The following is a 14,123-nucleotide window of genomic DNA, read 5'->3' on the forward strand; positions in this document are numbered from 1 at the left end:
TTTAGCTCCCCTGTTTTTTATAACTTTATTATTATTTAATGAAATCTGTTGTTATTGATCAAAAAAAAAAACCTCCTTAGGTCACCAATTTTAAGTGGCGCAGCAATTCTGGACAATATCGAATGGGATTTCTGGAGTAATAATATGTATTTAAGGGGACTGCTATTCCAAACCTAGGATTGACATCTCAGACATTTGAGATTTGCCCAAATTAAGAAATGTCATCATCATCATCAAAGGCCATCATTAACTACATGAAGTTGGCCGAATGAATTGTTCGTGCTATTCCAGTTTAAACTTTAAAACCAACCATTTGAGGATGGCTATGCTTAATAAAAATTTGAGAAAAAGAAACAGTATGTAGTGTACAATATTTCAAGTCAGAAACAAATGTGTCAGATAACTTACAACAATAACGCGACTAAAGAGTCCAAGGAGAGAAATAAGATGCTGTCAGCCCTATATTCTTCACTTAGCTCAAGATGTACATTCGCCTAGCACAACTCATCACCAACAGTCTTATAGATAATCGGAGTCCACAATTGGAATAATGCACAGAAAAATATAAATGTGAATGTTTTGAAGCTTACATTGCCATAAAAACTGGATGGGTGGCGGCCATGGAGCGAAAACCAATTACAACTGGACAAATACAGCTCCATCTTTTTATGTTAGATCTGATACTCTCTCCTCGATGATGTTCTAACTGGGGTCCATCATGATTATGCTTCATTCTTAAACAACTGCTTTCTTAAGATTGTGACAATCTTATCTAGAACACCAACGTTTTCAGCCAGATATCGTTCAGCTTCCTGCTTATCGTTGAAAACCTTCCCTTCTATTCGATATCCATTTTCTTCCTTCAATATGAGTCCATGCTGACAAGCAATCTCCAAGACCTCTGATTCACAGCAAATTCCACTCCCAAATCTGATCTCCAGCTCAGCCCTCTTCATCGCAGGTGCCAGTTTATTTTTCACCACTTGCACAGAAACACCAAGGCCGGTGATCTAGAAGACAAATATTAGAAAAGAACGTCAAATGAAAACAAATCTTTTTATGTTTTCTTTTTGTTTTTCAAATAGAAAAGAGATTGCAAATAAATAAAAATGCAGTCAGGGGCATAATAGAAGCAATATATTGCAGGATGCCTTCTATTAGTTAGGCAATTAATGATGCATCACTATTTTTACATGGATGAGATTGGGATTTTTCTGTCTAGTGCTCCAGTGTGAGCTCTCTGCTTGACATCCTTACATGTTAGCTCTGCCCTTCCCCACTAACAGTAACAGAGGTGAGATGTAAGTTGTCTTATTTTGTTTTTGTTTTCTTTCAAAATGACACCACTCAATGTCCCTACCCCTTCCCCACTAAGAGTACTTCAAGGTCTTAAGGAATGGAAAATAGAGTGCAATGAAGGCAATGAATAACATAAAAGCAGATAGATAATCAGAAAACCTTGATGAAAGTTCATGAAGTTTTCTACTAAAGAAATTGCCAACCCACTGAAACAAAATCTAACAAAAGATGCAATAGAACATAACATCTGAAGAGAAAACTCAACCATCATTAATCACATAAAAAATGCAGCTAAGCACTTAAACAGGGAATGGGTGCAAAAGAGAAGAAACAGATAAGAGAGTAATTATTTTAGTTTTCAGTTTTCACATCTATCTGTTACTGTTATTCATTGTACAACAAGGGAGTGCCTTTCTGCCTAGGCAATGGATTTTTTGAATAAAAATCATGAATCCTAGGGTAATTCCATGGGTTCCATAACAAGCACCAACCATCTTTCACTAGTAATTATCCATAATCGTCATAAAATAAATGTATAACCTTCATTTAAAACATATAAAATCAACATATTTATCAAAAAATGGAAGAAAGAAAAGAAATTTTAGAAAATAGAGGGGCTGAGCCCCTATTTTTGTCCTAGGAAAAGATGAGAAGGATGAAAAATATAATCACTACTTTTGTCCTAGGAAATGAAGGAAACAATAATCAATATGTAGAGAATGGAAAAAAACCTTGAGTTATTCCTTACTTGTATAATAGCACTAGTAAAAAATAACTTGGCAATTAAGCAAAGTAACCCTCCACGGGTGCCTTGTCACCTAGGCATGACCTGCCTCCACATCTTTTACCTCTTAACCATCATGCTGTCCTTATTTCCATTAATTTCCAAAAGACCACACGCAATCATTGCATCCAGATAAACTGTTCCCCATGTTTCATTTCTAATTCTTGTTTTCCCATCATCAAGATAAAAACAAGACTCATTTCACCAGTCAAGTATAGGGATGGGTACCATTAAGTCTTGTAAAATGAAAGTATTTTTTATTTTAAATGTATTTTAATATGTCATTTTCTATTATTCCTCCATTACTGTTAGCAAGGTTCAAAATATCAATACGCCGGTATGGGTGTATCAGGCGAATCAATACTATTTTTCTTTTCTGAAACCGGTTCAGGGGGGCCGGTTTAGGTCTCCTCCATCCCCTGAACTGGTCAGACCCCCAACACACCCACTATAGGGGCATATCGGTGGGGTCCCGGAACGATACGTATCGGCCGATACAGGTCGATACATGTCGATACTTTGAACCTTGACTGTTAGTAAAAGGCAGAGCTAAAGTTTCAGGTGGAGAGCCTATGGAGAGCAAAAATTTTCCTGTCCTTTGAATAGGATCTTTTTTTTTCCACTTGCTATTCATGTGGAGAAGCACAAAGTAGATTTTTTGTGGAGTATAGGGTTGCCTACTGGAATTGTTTGAGAAATTCATAGACTTTGCAGTGATATCCATGGGGGGAGGGGGGGGGGGGGGGAAAGAGATGTAGTGAGCTCATCCTTGCATAGGCAGCTCACATTTCAGCAGTATCTTCCCTCCCTCATAATTTCCCATAAAAAATAATGGTATGAGAAATACAAAAGAGTCAAAGCCCTCAAATGGACGAAGAATAGAGAACAGGCTATTATTAGGGATGCTCACAGCTGACCACTTCGGTTTTGACCAGTTTGATTCTTCAGTTTTTCAGTTATTTTTGAATTTGTAATATATATTATAAATAGATATATAATTATATAATATTGTTTCTACTGTTGCTACAGTAGTCCGAACCAGTAAGGAGAAGAAGAAGAAGAAGATGAAAGAACTGTCGAACCTGATAGCTAAACTCTATCAGTCGACCTCTTAATAGTGATTAGGCTTCTAATTAAATGTACAAGGACTAAATTGCCCCTACATAAGTATGGGACAGAGAACCTCTAATAAGACTGCCACATAAGCTCATAACTTAACCAAGCTGAGTTGACTAATCTACCCTTATTTGGCTAACTCTAACACTCCCCCTCAAGCTGGAGAATATATGTCATATAATCCCAGCTTGTTACATATATAGTTCACTCTCCCTGAGCTTAAGGCTTTTGTAAACAAATCTGCCCACTGATCACCTGAGCTTACAAAGTGGCAATCAATCTCTATGTGCTTTGTTCTCTCATGAAAAACAAGGTTGGATGAGATACGGAGCGCAGCTTGATTGTCACAGTACAACTTCATAGGTTTATCCATGTGGAACCCGATTTCTTGTAGGAGATTCCTCAACCACACTAATTCACATGTAGTGTGTGCCATGGCTCTGTACTCGGCCTCAGCACTGCTTCTAGCCACAACTGTCTGCTTTTTACTCTTCCACGTCACAAGATTTCCTCCAAGAAATGTGTAGTAACCTGTAGTAGATCTTCTATTAGACACAGAGCCCACCCAATCTGCATCCGTGTACCCAACTACTTCAAGTTTTCCTCCTGGTTTATACAATGGCCCACGGCCCGGAACTCCCTTCAAATATCTTACAATTCTAAGAACTGCATCCCAGTGAGATATACGAGGGTTCTGCATAAATTGGCTCACCACACTGACTGCAAAGGAGATGTCTGGTCTCGTGATAGTCAAATAGTTCAGCTTCCCCACTAGTGTCTATACCTTCCAGGATCATCAAATATTTCCCCTGTATCATTGCTCAACTTAACATTTGGTTCCATAGGAGTCTCAACCGGTTTTGCACCTAACAGTCCTGTTTCGTCCAATAGATCGAGAACATATTTTCTTTGGCACAGGTTTACACCTTGTCTTGATCTAGCAACTTCTATACCTAAGAAATACTTCAATGTCCCAAGGTCTTTTGTTTGAAAATGATTTTGCAGAAAGACCTTGAGTTTGTTGATCCCCAATTTGTCACTGCCAATTATGACAATATCATCCACATAGACCACTAATAAAATCTTTCCAGCTTCTGAGTCATAACTAAACACTGAGTGATCAACCTGTCATTGTTTCATTCCAAAATTCTTCACCACTTCACTAAACTTCCCGAACCAAGCACGAGGCGATTGTTTCAACCCATAAATTGCCTTTTTCAGTCTGTACACCTTACCAGCCTCCCCTTGAGCAACAAACCCAGGTGGTTGCTCCATATATACCTCCTCTATAAGGTTACCATGAAGGAAGGCATTTTTTTATGTCAAGTTGAAATAAGGGCCAATCATACATAACTTCCAGGGAAATTAACACACGGACAGAGCTAATCTTAGCCACTGAGAGAAGGTCTCCATATAGTGCACTCCATACAACTGTGAATACCCTTTAGCAACAAGTCTGGCTTTCAGACGCTCCACACTACCATCTGGCAAGTATTTAACAGTATACACCCATTTACAACCCACAACATGCTTACCAGAAGGAAGAGTAGTGAGCTCCCACGTGTGAGTATGCTGAAGAGCAGAGAGTTCCTCCTCCATTGCCTGCCTCCACCCAGGTGAACTAAGAGCCTCTTGGACATTGTTAGGTATGGAAATAGATGACAATAGTGAAACAAACTGGCGATGTGAAGCAGAAAGGCGAGATACTGAAACACAAATGGAAATGGGATGGAGAGTAGAACTACGTTTACCTTTCCGTAAGGCAATGGGTAGGTCAAGTCCTAAGGGTTCAGCAACAGGAGCAACAACAGGATCCGCGGACAAGGTAGAAGTTGGAGGAGGGGCCGGTGTCGTTCGACGTGTATACACTTGCCGAATTGGTGGTCGTTCAGTAGGGATCTGCACTGGATGAGGTGACGAGTCAACTCCAATAGGAACACCCGGAACGGGATCACTGACCGGAAGAAGAAGAGGAAGTAAAGGTGGAAACGAAGATGCTTCAGTTCCTGAGAAGAAGGGAACAAACTCAAAAAAGGTGACATCAGGATAGACATAGCACTTCTGAGTAATGGGATGTAACACTTGTACCCTTTTTGAGTCCGAGAGTAGCCAAGAAAGACACACTTAATGGAGCGTGCATCCAACTTGTCTATTCCAGGACTATGATTGTGAACAAAACACACACAACCAAAGATACGAGGTGTTAATGGAAAGGGAGACAAGGTGGGAAACAAGATAGAGAAGGGAGACCGACCATGAAGAATAAAGGAGGGCATCCGATTAATGAGGAAACACGCAGTAAGTACAGCATCACTCCAAAACCGTTTAGGAACACTCATGATGAAGAATAGACCGAGCTGTTTCAAGGAGATGACGGTTCTTCCGTTCAGCCACCCCATTTTGTTGAGGAGTGGATGCACAAGAAGTTTGATGAATGATGCCATGCTGTTCTAAATACTGTTGAAAGGAAGTTAGAAAATATTCACGACCATTATCTAAACGAAGAACTTTGATTGGAACACCAAATTGTGTACGTATTTCAGCATGGAACTTTTGAAAAATGGAAAATAATTCACTCCTTTCTTTCATTAAATAAATCCATGTCATTCTTGAACAATCATCAATAAAAGTGACAAAATACTTGTAACCATTATAAGACTATTTTGATCGGGCCCCAAACATCTAAATGAACCAAAGCAAAAGGACTCAACATACGACTTTCAACTCTAGGACTGAAGGAAACACGACGATGTTTCCCAAACTGACATGACTCACACTGTAACACTGACAAATGACTCAAAGACGGAACTAGTATCTTGAGTGCCTTGAGAGAAGGATGTCCCAGTCGGCAATGCCACTGTAGAGGAGTGAGTGAAGTCTGAAGTGCAACTGACGATCCACCACCGTCAAGATAATACAATCCACCAGCTTCATGCCCCCCACCAATCTTCTTCCCCGTCCTGAGATCCTGAAAAACACAAGAGAAAGGGAAAAAAGTAACAGAACAGTTAAGAGTCTTGGTTAATTTACTAACAGACATAAGATTGAATGGAAACTTAGGGACATATAGAACAAATGATAAAGAAAGAGAAGCCATGTCAACATTTCCAACACCACAGATAGGAGAGGAGGAACCATTGGCAAGGGTAACAGTTTGAGATGTGAAAGTTTCAGAGAGAGAAGAGAACACACCTGGAGTCCCGGTCATGTGATCAGAGGCTCCAGAGTCAATAATCCAAGGGGAGGTTTTAAATGACAGGCAAGTTATACCTGAGTGGGCAAGAGTAGCAGTAGTGTGCTGTGAAATGGACTAAAGGAACCGCTCATACTCATCACGCGGTACACTCACCATCTCCCTTCTGGAAACAAATGTAGATGTGGAAGGAGTTAGGTTTGTCTGTTGATTATCACTGACATCAACCCCACCAACAACAGCATGATTGGCCCATTTAGAGAGAGGGCGGCCATGAAGATCATAACAGAAATTTACGGAATGTCCTTCCCTGCCACAGGGGGTACACTTCCTTGTAGAGCTGCCTTTTTCTTTGCCACGGCCTCCCCCTGAGTCACGACCACCACCACGGCCAAATATGGAACCACCACGACCTCCTCGGGAGGCATGTCCTCCCCCTTTTGTACCACGTCTACCTCCTCTGGCTGTCACAAAAGCTGATCTATCAGACTGTGTGGGATTCTCTGTCTGTCCCAAAGAAATCCTGCGAAGCCGAGCAAACACTTCCTCAAGTGTAGGAAGGGTAGAGCCCCCCAATATTTGGGCCCTAACTGGTTCATACTCTGATTTCAACCCCACTAAGAACCTTGTGACATCTAGTTGTTCCCTCTGTTGTTGCTGAACCTTACATCTGGAGTTAGAGGATGATAGACATTGAGCTCATTTCTGAGGTTCTTCATACTGGCATAGTACTCTTCTAGGGTTTTATTTCCTTGTTGCAGACCAAAGTACTCTTGATAGAGCTGATATACCCTTGTAGTATTATCTTGCCCAGAATACAGCTTCTTGGCATGTTCCCCATATGTCCTTAGTTGTATCTAAGAACATGAAGTTGACACTTATTTTGGGTTCCATACTGTTCCATAGCCATGTCATGATTTGAGCATCCTCCTGTTCCCAATCATCAAACCCTGGAGAGTCAGCCAGTGGTTTATCTTCTTTCACATGCTTCACTTTTCTCTTTGCCTTGAGAAAAACTTCCACCGACTTGGCCCATGGAACATAGTTCTCACTATTCAATTTAATTGAGGTCATCTGTACACCTAGATAGTCAGAGGAAACCACCACACTAGGTTTCTGATCACTACAGCCATCTCCCATTGCTACCATGATACTCTTTCAATGCTGCCTCTAATCTGAATTCCCAATCACCAACTAAGTGCTGCTGTCAAGAGTTTGATGTTCCAGAACCTACAGCAGTCCCTAAACACAATGATAGATACACACGCCTTTGTTCTTATCTACACCACTACTGATTTCACAAAAAAAAAAACACAGACTACACCGACATTAATTCAGCACTTACTAACCACATGCAAGCTCTCTTACAACTACTCAGCAGAGTTTGTGCATCACAAGCACCACCACACAGCCATAGCTGTCACACACAATACAGACCTGCTTTAACGCTTTTAAGAGGGCACCACAAGACCAACAAAAACTCAACTAGTACCATTGCATTACACCTTGCACCATTCGGCCACCTACAGTAGCAGCCCTTACACCATTTGGTCACTGTAAACACAGCCTATTCTTGGAATTTTTCCAAGAACCAGGGCAACAACCAACCTAGTTCTCTAGGTTCTGATCAGTCCTCTCAAGTTCTTGAAGATTTTCAACCCAGAAATACCAACAGCACACAGAGGAGAGATAACCAACCTTCGTTTGAGAGCTTCAGCCAACCATTCACTGCTGAAGTTGTTTTCTTAGGAAAGGAGGTTCTATGCACCAGAAAAAAGAAGAGCTGTGATGTTTCAAGCCTGGGACGAACAACTTTTCTCCATTGACAGCCCAGAGAAGAAAAAGGAGAGAACTGAAGCACGAACTGAAGTTGTCACGAACTGAAACAGGTCACGAACTGAAGTTGTCACGCTCTGATACCATGTTTCTACTGTTGCTACGGTAGTCCGAACCAGTAAGGAGAAGAAGAAAGAAAAGGAGAAGAAGAAGAAGAAGAGAAGAAGAAGATGAAAGAACTGTCGAACCTGATAGCTAAACCCTATCAGTCGACCTCTTAATAGTGATTAGGCTTCTAATAAATGTAAAGGACTAAACTGCCCCTACTTAAGTATGGGACAGAGAACCTCTAATAAGACTGCCACATAAGCTCATAACTTAACCAAGGTGAGTTGACTAATCTACCCTTATTTGGCTTACTCTAACAAATATAAATACTAAAAAAGTATGTGATATATTATATTATAAATGATATATAATATATTATATATTATAAATATATATAATGCATATATATTTATGTATATTATATAATTTATAATATATGAAAAATATATAGAATATATATACCAATTGGTTTGGTTAATGTTAGGAACCTGCCTAACTCAGGGCTCTTCGAGGGGCCAACCTCCTGAATTCTTGGAAGGAGAGAGAGAGAGAGAGAGAGAGAGAGGGGGGGGGAGAGTTTTAATGCTGAAAGAATCAATGTCCTATTCCTTTTCTGCTCTACTACTTATAGTGTTACAATCTTGATTGTTACAGTTGTTACAAGTGGATGGCAGTTGTTACAATTGGATGACAGTTGTTACAAGTGGATGGCAGTTGTTACAAGTGGATGGTTAGTTGTGCTGATGTGGCCTCCTCTTGTAAAATTGATTAACTGCCTTCTGTTGGTCTGTTCCAACTGAAAGAATGGTAGGATCCATCTAATGGACGCCATAAAGGTTGCGGAATGGGTGGAGCGAATTTCAAAAATTTCCTACCTTCTCCCAACTGGGAATCATATTCCCTGAATTTAGAATACAATATTCAAGGATCTACTTGAACCCTAATCAAACCAGATCTGTACCAAAAGATAAATGGGAGGATTATACCTGATCCGGAGAAGCAGTATCTCCCAAAGTTGGTGTTCACGCCCAAAGAATGCTCCAAGATCTGTCCCTGCTGAAGATGACACAGCTGTGGATGGAACAGAACCAGCAGGGTGTGTCCTACACACTGGATCCTTCACAAGAATCCCCTGGATGTACTAAACACTGAATTCTTTCAGTCTTTCTTGCAAGACTGATGTCAAGAACTGGTTTCTTGACTTTCTTTTCTGCAAAGATCAAATCTTGCAACAATGCAGATGGCGGCGGCAGGAGGAGATTTCCAGAAACGAAAAGGCTGAACTGTTTTCTTTTCTGGAGAGAATGAGATCTAATCTCAATTCGCAGGAACCTTTCTTGCTTACCAGAACCTCTTGGATCGAAATCTGATTTCCCTCTCTTGGTTCATTCGAAAATCTCCTCTCTTTTCTTCTTGATTAAGAAATCTCCTAATTAGGAGTTATCCCAATCCAAATCAGTATTTGGATAGGGGATAATCTTAATCCCTTTCCCAGATAGAGTTAGCTTACTCCTGATCTTATCAGGAGGTTACCAGATTCAAATCTGATTTGAATTTGGTCTCTAAGAGTGGATAAGGCTAAGAGCCCAATCCTTTTTGCTAACTTCAATCTCAAATTCGCCCCATTGATGGGTGATCATATCAGCCCACTTCGAAATGGGCTTTTGGCCCATTAAGTATTCAGTGTTTAATTAGTTTCCAATCTGCTGCCCAGTTGGGCTTCTTTGTATGGCGTGGGACCCAAGCATTGATCTACACACCAGCCACATGGGTTCGGCCCAGCCTTTAATACAAGGCCTAGCCGAATTCACTGAAAAACTCAATGAACCCCTTGAGTCCATCGTATGAACCCTATGGGCCCAACACTTACATTAAGTGGTCCCTGGGCCAAGCCATCTTATAAAAACCCAGGGACTGTGGGCAGGTGCAAGATTAGCCCATCAGGTATTATCCTAAATGGTCTTACACTTAACCTCTCAGCCCCTAATGATCAAGCACTGCCCGACAAGAGAGGACCTCTCCCTCGGCTGCAAGGAACAGTGCCGCACTCTCCTCTCACATGGATCCCGGGAATTAAAACCATTTGCAAACATTTTGAAACCGTACATATATATGTAAATATATTAATTTTGCAAAAACAAAATTCCAACGATTGAAATCAACTGCCGGCAGTTTGGTTTCCATCAGAGAGAGTGCATTCCCGATCATTACCCTTTGTCCGACAAAGTGGCTGATTCTGTCACTATGACCACCCACTCAGATGAATTCTCAAACTGCCCCAACATACCCAGGTTTTGATCCCCACTAAGGATCTCACTGATTGGCATATCAAAGGCAGCCTGATCCAGCACCTAGTGAAGTGTCATAATCGAGTCTAGGGGTCAGGTGTAACTTTCCAGTTTTGCCCATCTATCTCCAAGGTCCAGGGCAAGACTGGAAATCTGGTCCGGTTCAAGGATTCAAGTAATCCCATGCTGTATGTGCCTCGGGTCTTACCCTGACGGCTGAGACAGGCCATCCCAACACTTGGTGGCACACCAGTATCAGCCTTGGCAGGATAAATCTCCCCAGACTTATCCAACGGCTGTGAACATTTAAAACTAACATGAGTCTCTACAAATGTCCAGTTTTAGGGTTTTACACAGAATTAAACCAAACAACATGAATCAAACATGCACTTTATTTATTTCCACTAAATAACAAAAGTACATCAAAATGATTGAAGCTAAGGGCATACAAAACTGTCTAACACCAACAGTCTTGACAATCCCCCCTTCCTTTAGAGCAACCTTGCCCTCAAGGTCTAATGTAGGAAAATTTGATTGCAGATCTAAGTACGATTCCCAGGTTGCATCCTCTTCCGGAAGGTTAGACCAAACAACTAATGCTTCTGGTATGACTCTGCCACCCTGGCGCACCCATCTGAAATCAATGATGCGGGCTGGCTGAGTCTGCACTTGTCCTTCTTCTGAAAATATGGGAAGGGTCGTACTTGTAATGACTCCTGACTTCGGCCCTTTCTTTAGTAAAGAGATATGGAATACAGGGTGCAGTTTGGATGTTGTCGGAAGGTCTAGTTTGTAGGCCACTGATCCTATTCTCTCCAGGATTTTAAATGGGCCAAAATAGCGCGGGCCGAGTTTGTTCCACTGTCGGCTTGCAACTGAAATCTGCCTGAAAGGTTGTAATTTGAGAAATACCCAATCACCTACTTCATATTGGACATTCTTGTGTTTATCATAGGTGTGCTTCATCCATTGTTGTGCCTGTAAGAGATGATGTCTTAGTTCCCTTAGCACCTCATCTCGTTGCATTAGCTATTCTTCAACAGCCACTACTATGGTGGTTCCTTTTTCATAAGTAGAGGGGGTGGGTCCCGGCGCTATGGAAAGTGGTATTATACCACCATTCGGCCCAATGGATCCACATCACCCATTGTCTTGGTCGATCTCCTGCGAAGCATCTCAGATATGTTTCAAGACTCTTGTTAACCGCCTCTGTCTGTCCATCAGATTGGGGGTGGTAGCTAGTTGACTTGAATAGTTTAACCCCGTGTAGGTGGAAGAGCTCAGCCCAGAAACGGCTCATAAAGATAGGGTCCCTGTCTGATACAATTGAGCTAGGGAGCCCATGTAGGTGCACAATTTCCCAGAGGAATAATTCAGCAACTGTGGCTGCTGTAAATGGGTGTGATAGAGGTAGGAAATGATTGTATTTCGCCAGTCTATCTACTACCACAAGGATAACTGTTTTGCCTGTAGAAACGGGCAATTCCCGTGATGAAATCCATTGATATATCATCCCAGACTTGGGTTGGTATTGGGAGTGGTTGCAAGAGGCCTGCTGGTGCTGTAGTGGCTGACTTGTTTTGTTGGCATACTGCACACCCGGCTATGAAGTTCTGGATAGATGTACGCATGCCTTTCCAATGAAATTGTGTGGCGATGTGATTTTGTGTTCGTAGGATGCCGGAGTGGCCACCTGTGAGTGAGGCATGGAATAATTCTAGGAGCTTCCTGAGATGAGCAGAGGCTGCCGGGATTTCCAGGCATCCCTTGAAGAAGAGTAGATCATTCTTAATTGTCTACCCGGGGTGCAGTGAGGGATTTTCCAATACTTGGGCCTTCAACTGTTGTAACTCCTTATGGGATTGGGCTTCTTTTTGCAGTAGATCCAGAAGTGGAGAGGTTGGGAAAGATACTAGTAATTGAAATGACTGTGGGTGCCGTGAGAGGCGTCCGCCACTCGGTTAGCAGCCCCTGCTTTGTATTCAATTCTGTAGCCGTACCCCAGTAGCTTGGATATCCAGCGTTGCTGTTCTGGGGATAGAACCAATTGATCCAATAAGAACTTCAGACTTTGATGGTCGGTCCGAATTGTGAACCGTCTACCGATCAAGTAGGATTGCCAACGTTGGACTGCTAAGACTATTGCTATTAATTCTCGCTCATAAACTGATTTGGCCCACTTTTGTGATGTTAAGGCCTTGTTGAAAAAGGCTAGTGGTCTTGCATGAGAACAGCCCCAACGCCTTGACCGGAGGCATCACACTCAATGATGAAATCTTTTGTGAAATCAGGCAGTGCTAATGTTGGAGGGCTCGCAACTGCCTGTTTCAATTGCTCAAAAGCTTGTTGAGCCTGGGTTGACCAGTTAAAAGCGTCTTGTTTCAGAAATTGGGTCAATGGGGTAGCTGTTAGGCCGTAGTTTTTGATGAAGCGGCGATAGTACCCGGACAAGCCCAAGAAGGCCCTCAATTCTTTCACGCATTTGGGTTGCGGCCAGCCCAGTATACTGGAGATTTTATCTGGGTCAGCCGCTACAATCCCCTTTTCTACAACATGCCCTAAGTAGTGAACTTGGTTTTGCCCAAAGGAGCACTTGGACTCTTTAGCGAACAGCTGGTGGGCCTCAAGTGTTGCAAGGGTGACCTGTAGATGGTTCAGATGTTCCTCCCAATGGGGGCTATAGACCAATATGTCATCAAAGAAAACAAGGATGAACTTACGTAAATATGGCCGGAATATGTCATTCATCAACGCTTGAAATGTGGCTGGAGCATTGGTCAGCCCAAATGGCATGACCCGGAACTCATAGTGGCCATCATGTGTCCTAAAAGCTGTTTTGTGAACATTCTCCTTATGTACCCTTATTTGACGATACCCAGCTCGTAAATCCAGTTTTGAGAATATGGTGGCTTGACTGAGTTCATCAAGCAGCTCATCAATGACTGGTATCGGAAATCGGTCTTTAATGGTGATGCTGTTAAGGGCTCTGTAATCAATACAGAACCGCCATGTCCCATCTTTTTTCTTGACTAATAGTACCGGTGAAGAGAATGGGCTGTGACTGGGCTGTATTATCCCTTGCTTAAGCATATCTTGAACTTGCTTCTCGATTTCAGATTTTTGAAAGTAAGGGTACCGGTAGGGTCTTACATTGGTCGGGGCTGATCCTAGCATGAGGGGGATGCGGTGGTGAAGGAGTTCTTTGAACACGTTGCCATAGTGCTGAAGGAGTTGTTGTAGGCGGCTTTGGAAGTCTCTAGGCCCATCTGGGCTGCTGTCAGCTAAGGATGGCCTGGTCCAATTTGAGTCTATGTGCATGAATATAGGCTGATCTGGATCTCCTCTTTGCTTTGTCAGTGTTGCAAGACTGATGGGCCTTGGGCCCTTGCATGTTTGCCCTTGTAGATGGACTGTAGAGTTTCCTGATGTGAAGTCCATGGTGAGACGGGCCCAGTCACAGACCACGGGTCCTAGCTGTCTTAACAATTGAATGCCTAGCACCACGTCTACTCCACTGAGATGGGAGAGGATATAGGTCCACCACAAACTGATGACCCTG

The 14,123-nt window shown here is 42.2% G+C and overlaps 1 protein-coding gene across 2 annotated transcripts in view; it reads right to left on the reverse strand.

Moving 5' to 3' along the window:
- Positions 1-291: 291 nt before the first annotated feature.
- Positions 292-14,123, reverse strand: part of RECA3 (RECA homolog 3) — a 62,212-nt gene continuing 48,380 nt past the window's right edge. For both annotated transcript variants that reach the window (XM_010271349.3, XM_010271348.3), the window contains exon 8: positions 292-1,010. In XM_010271349.3, the coding sequence (XP_010269651.1) occupies positions 723-1,010 (288 nt within the window). In that variant the 3' untranslated portion in view covers positions 292-722. The remainder of the gene's footprint in view (positions 1,011-14,123) is intronic.

This window comes from Nelumbo nucifera, chromosome 2, assembly GCF_055504915.1.
Source record: "Nelumbo nucifera cultivar China Antique chromosome 2, China Antique-T2T, whole genome shotgun sequence".
Classification (NCBI taxonomy): domain Eukaryota; kingdom Viridiplantae; phylum Streptophyta; class Magnoliopsida; order Proteales; family Nelumbonaceae; genus Nelumbo; species Nelumbo nucifera.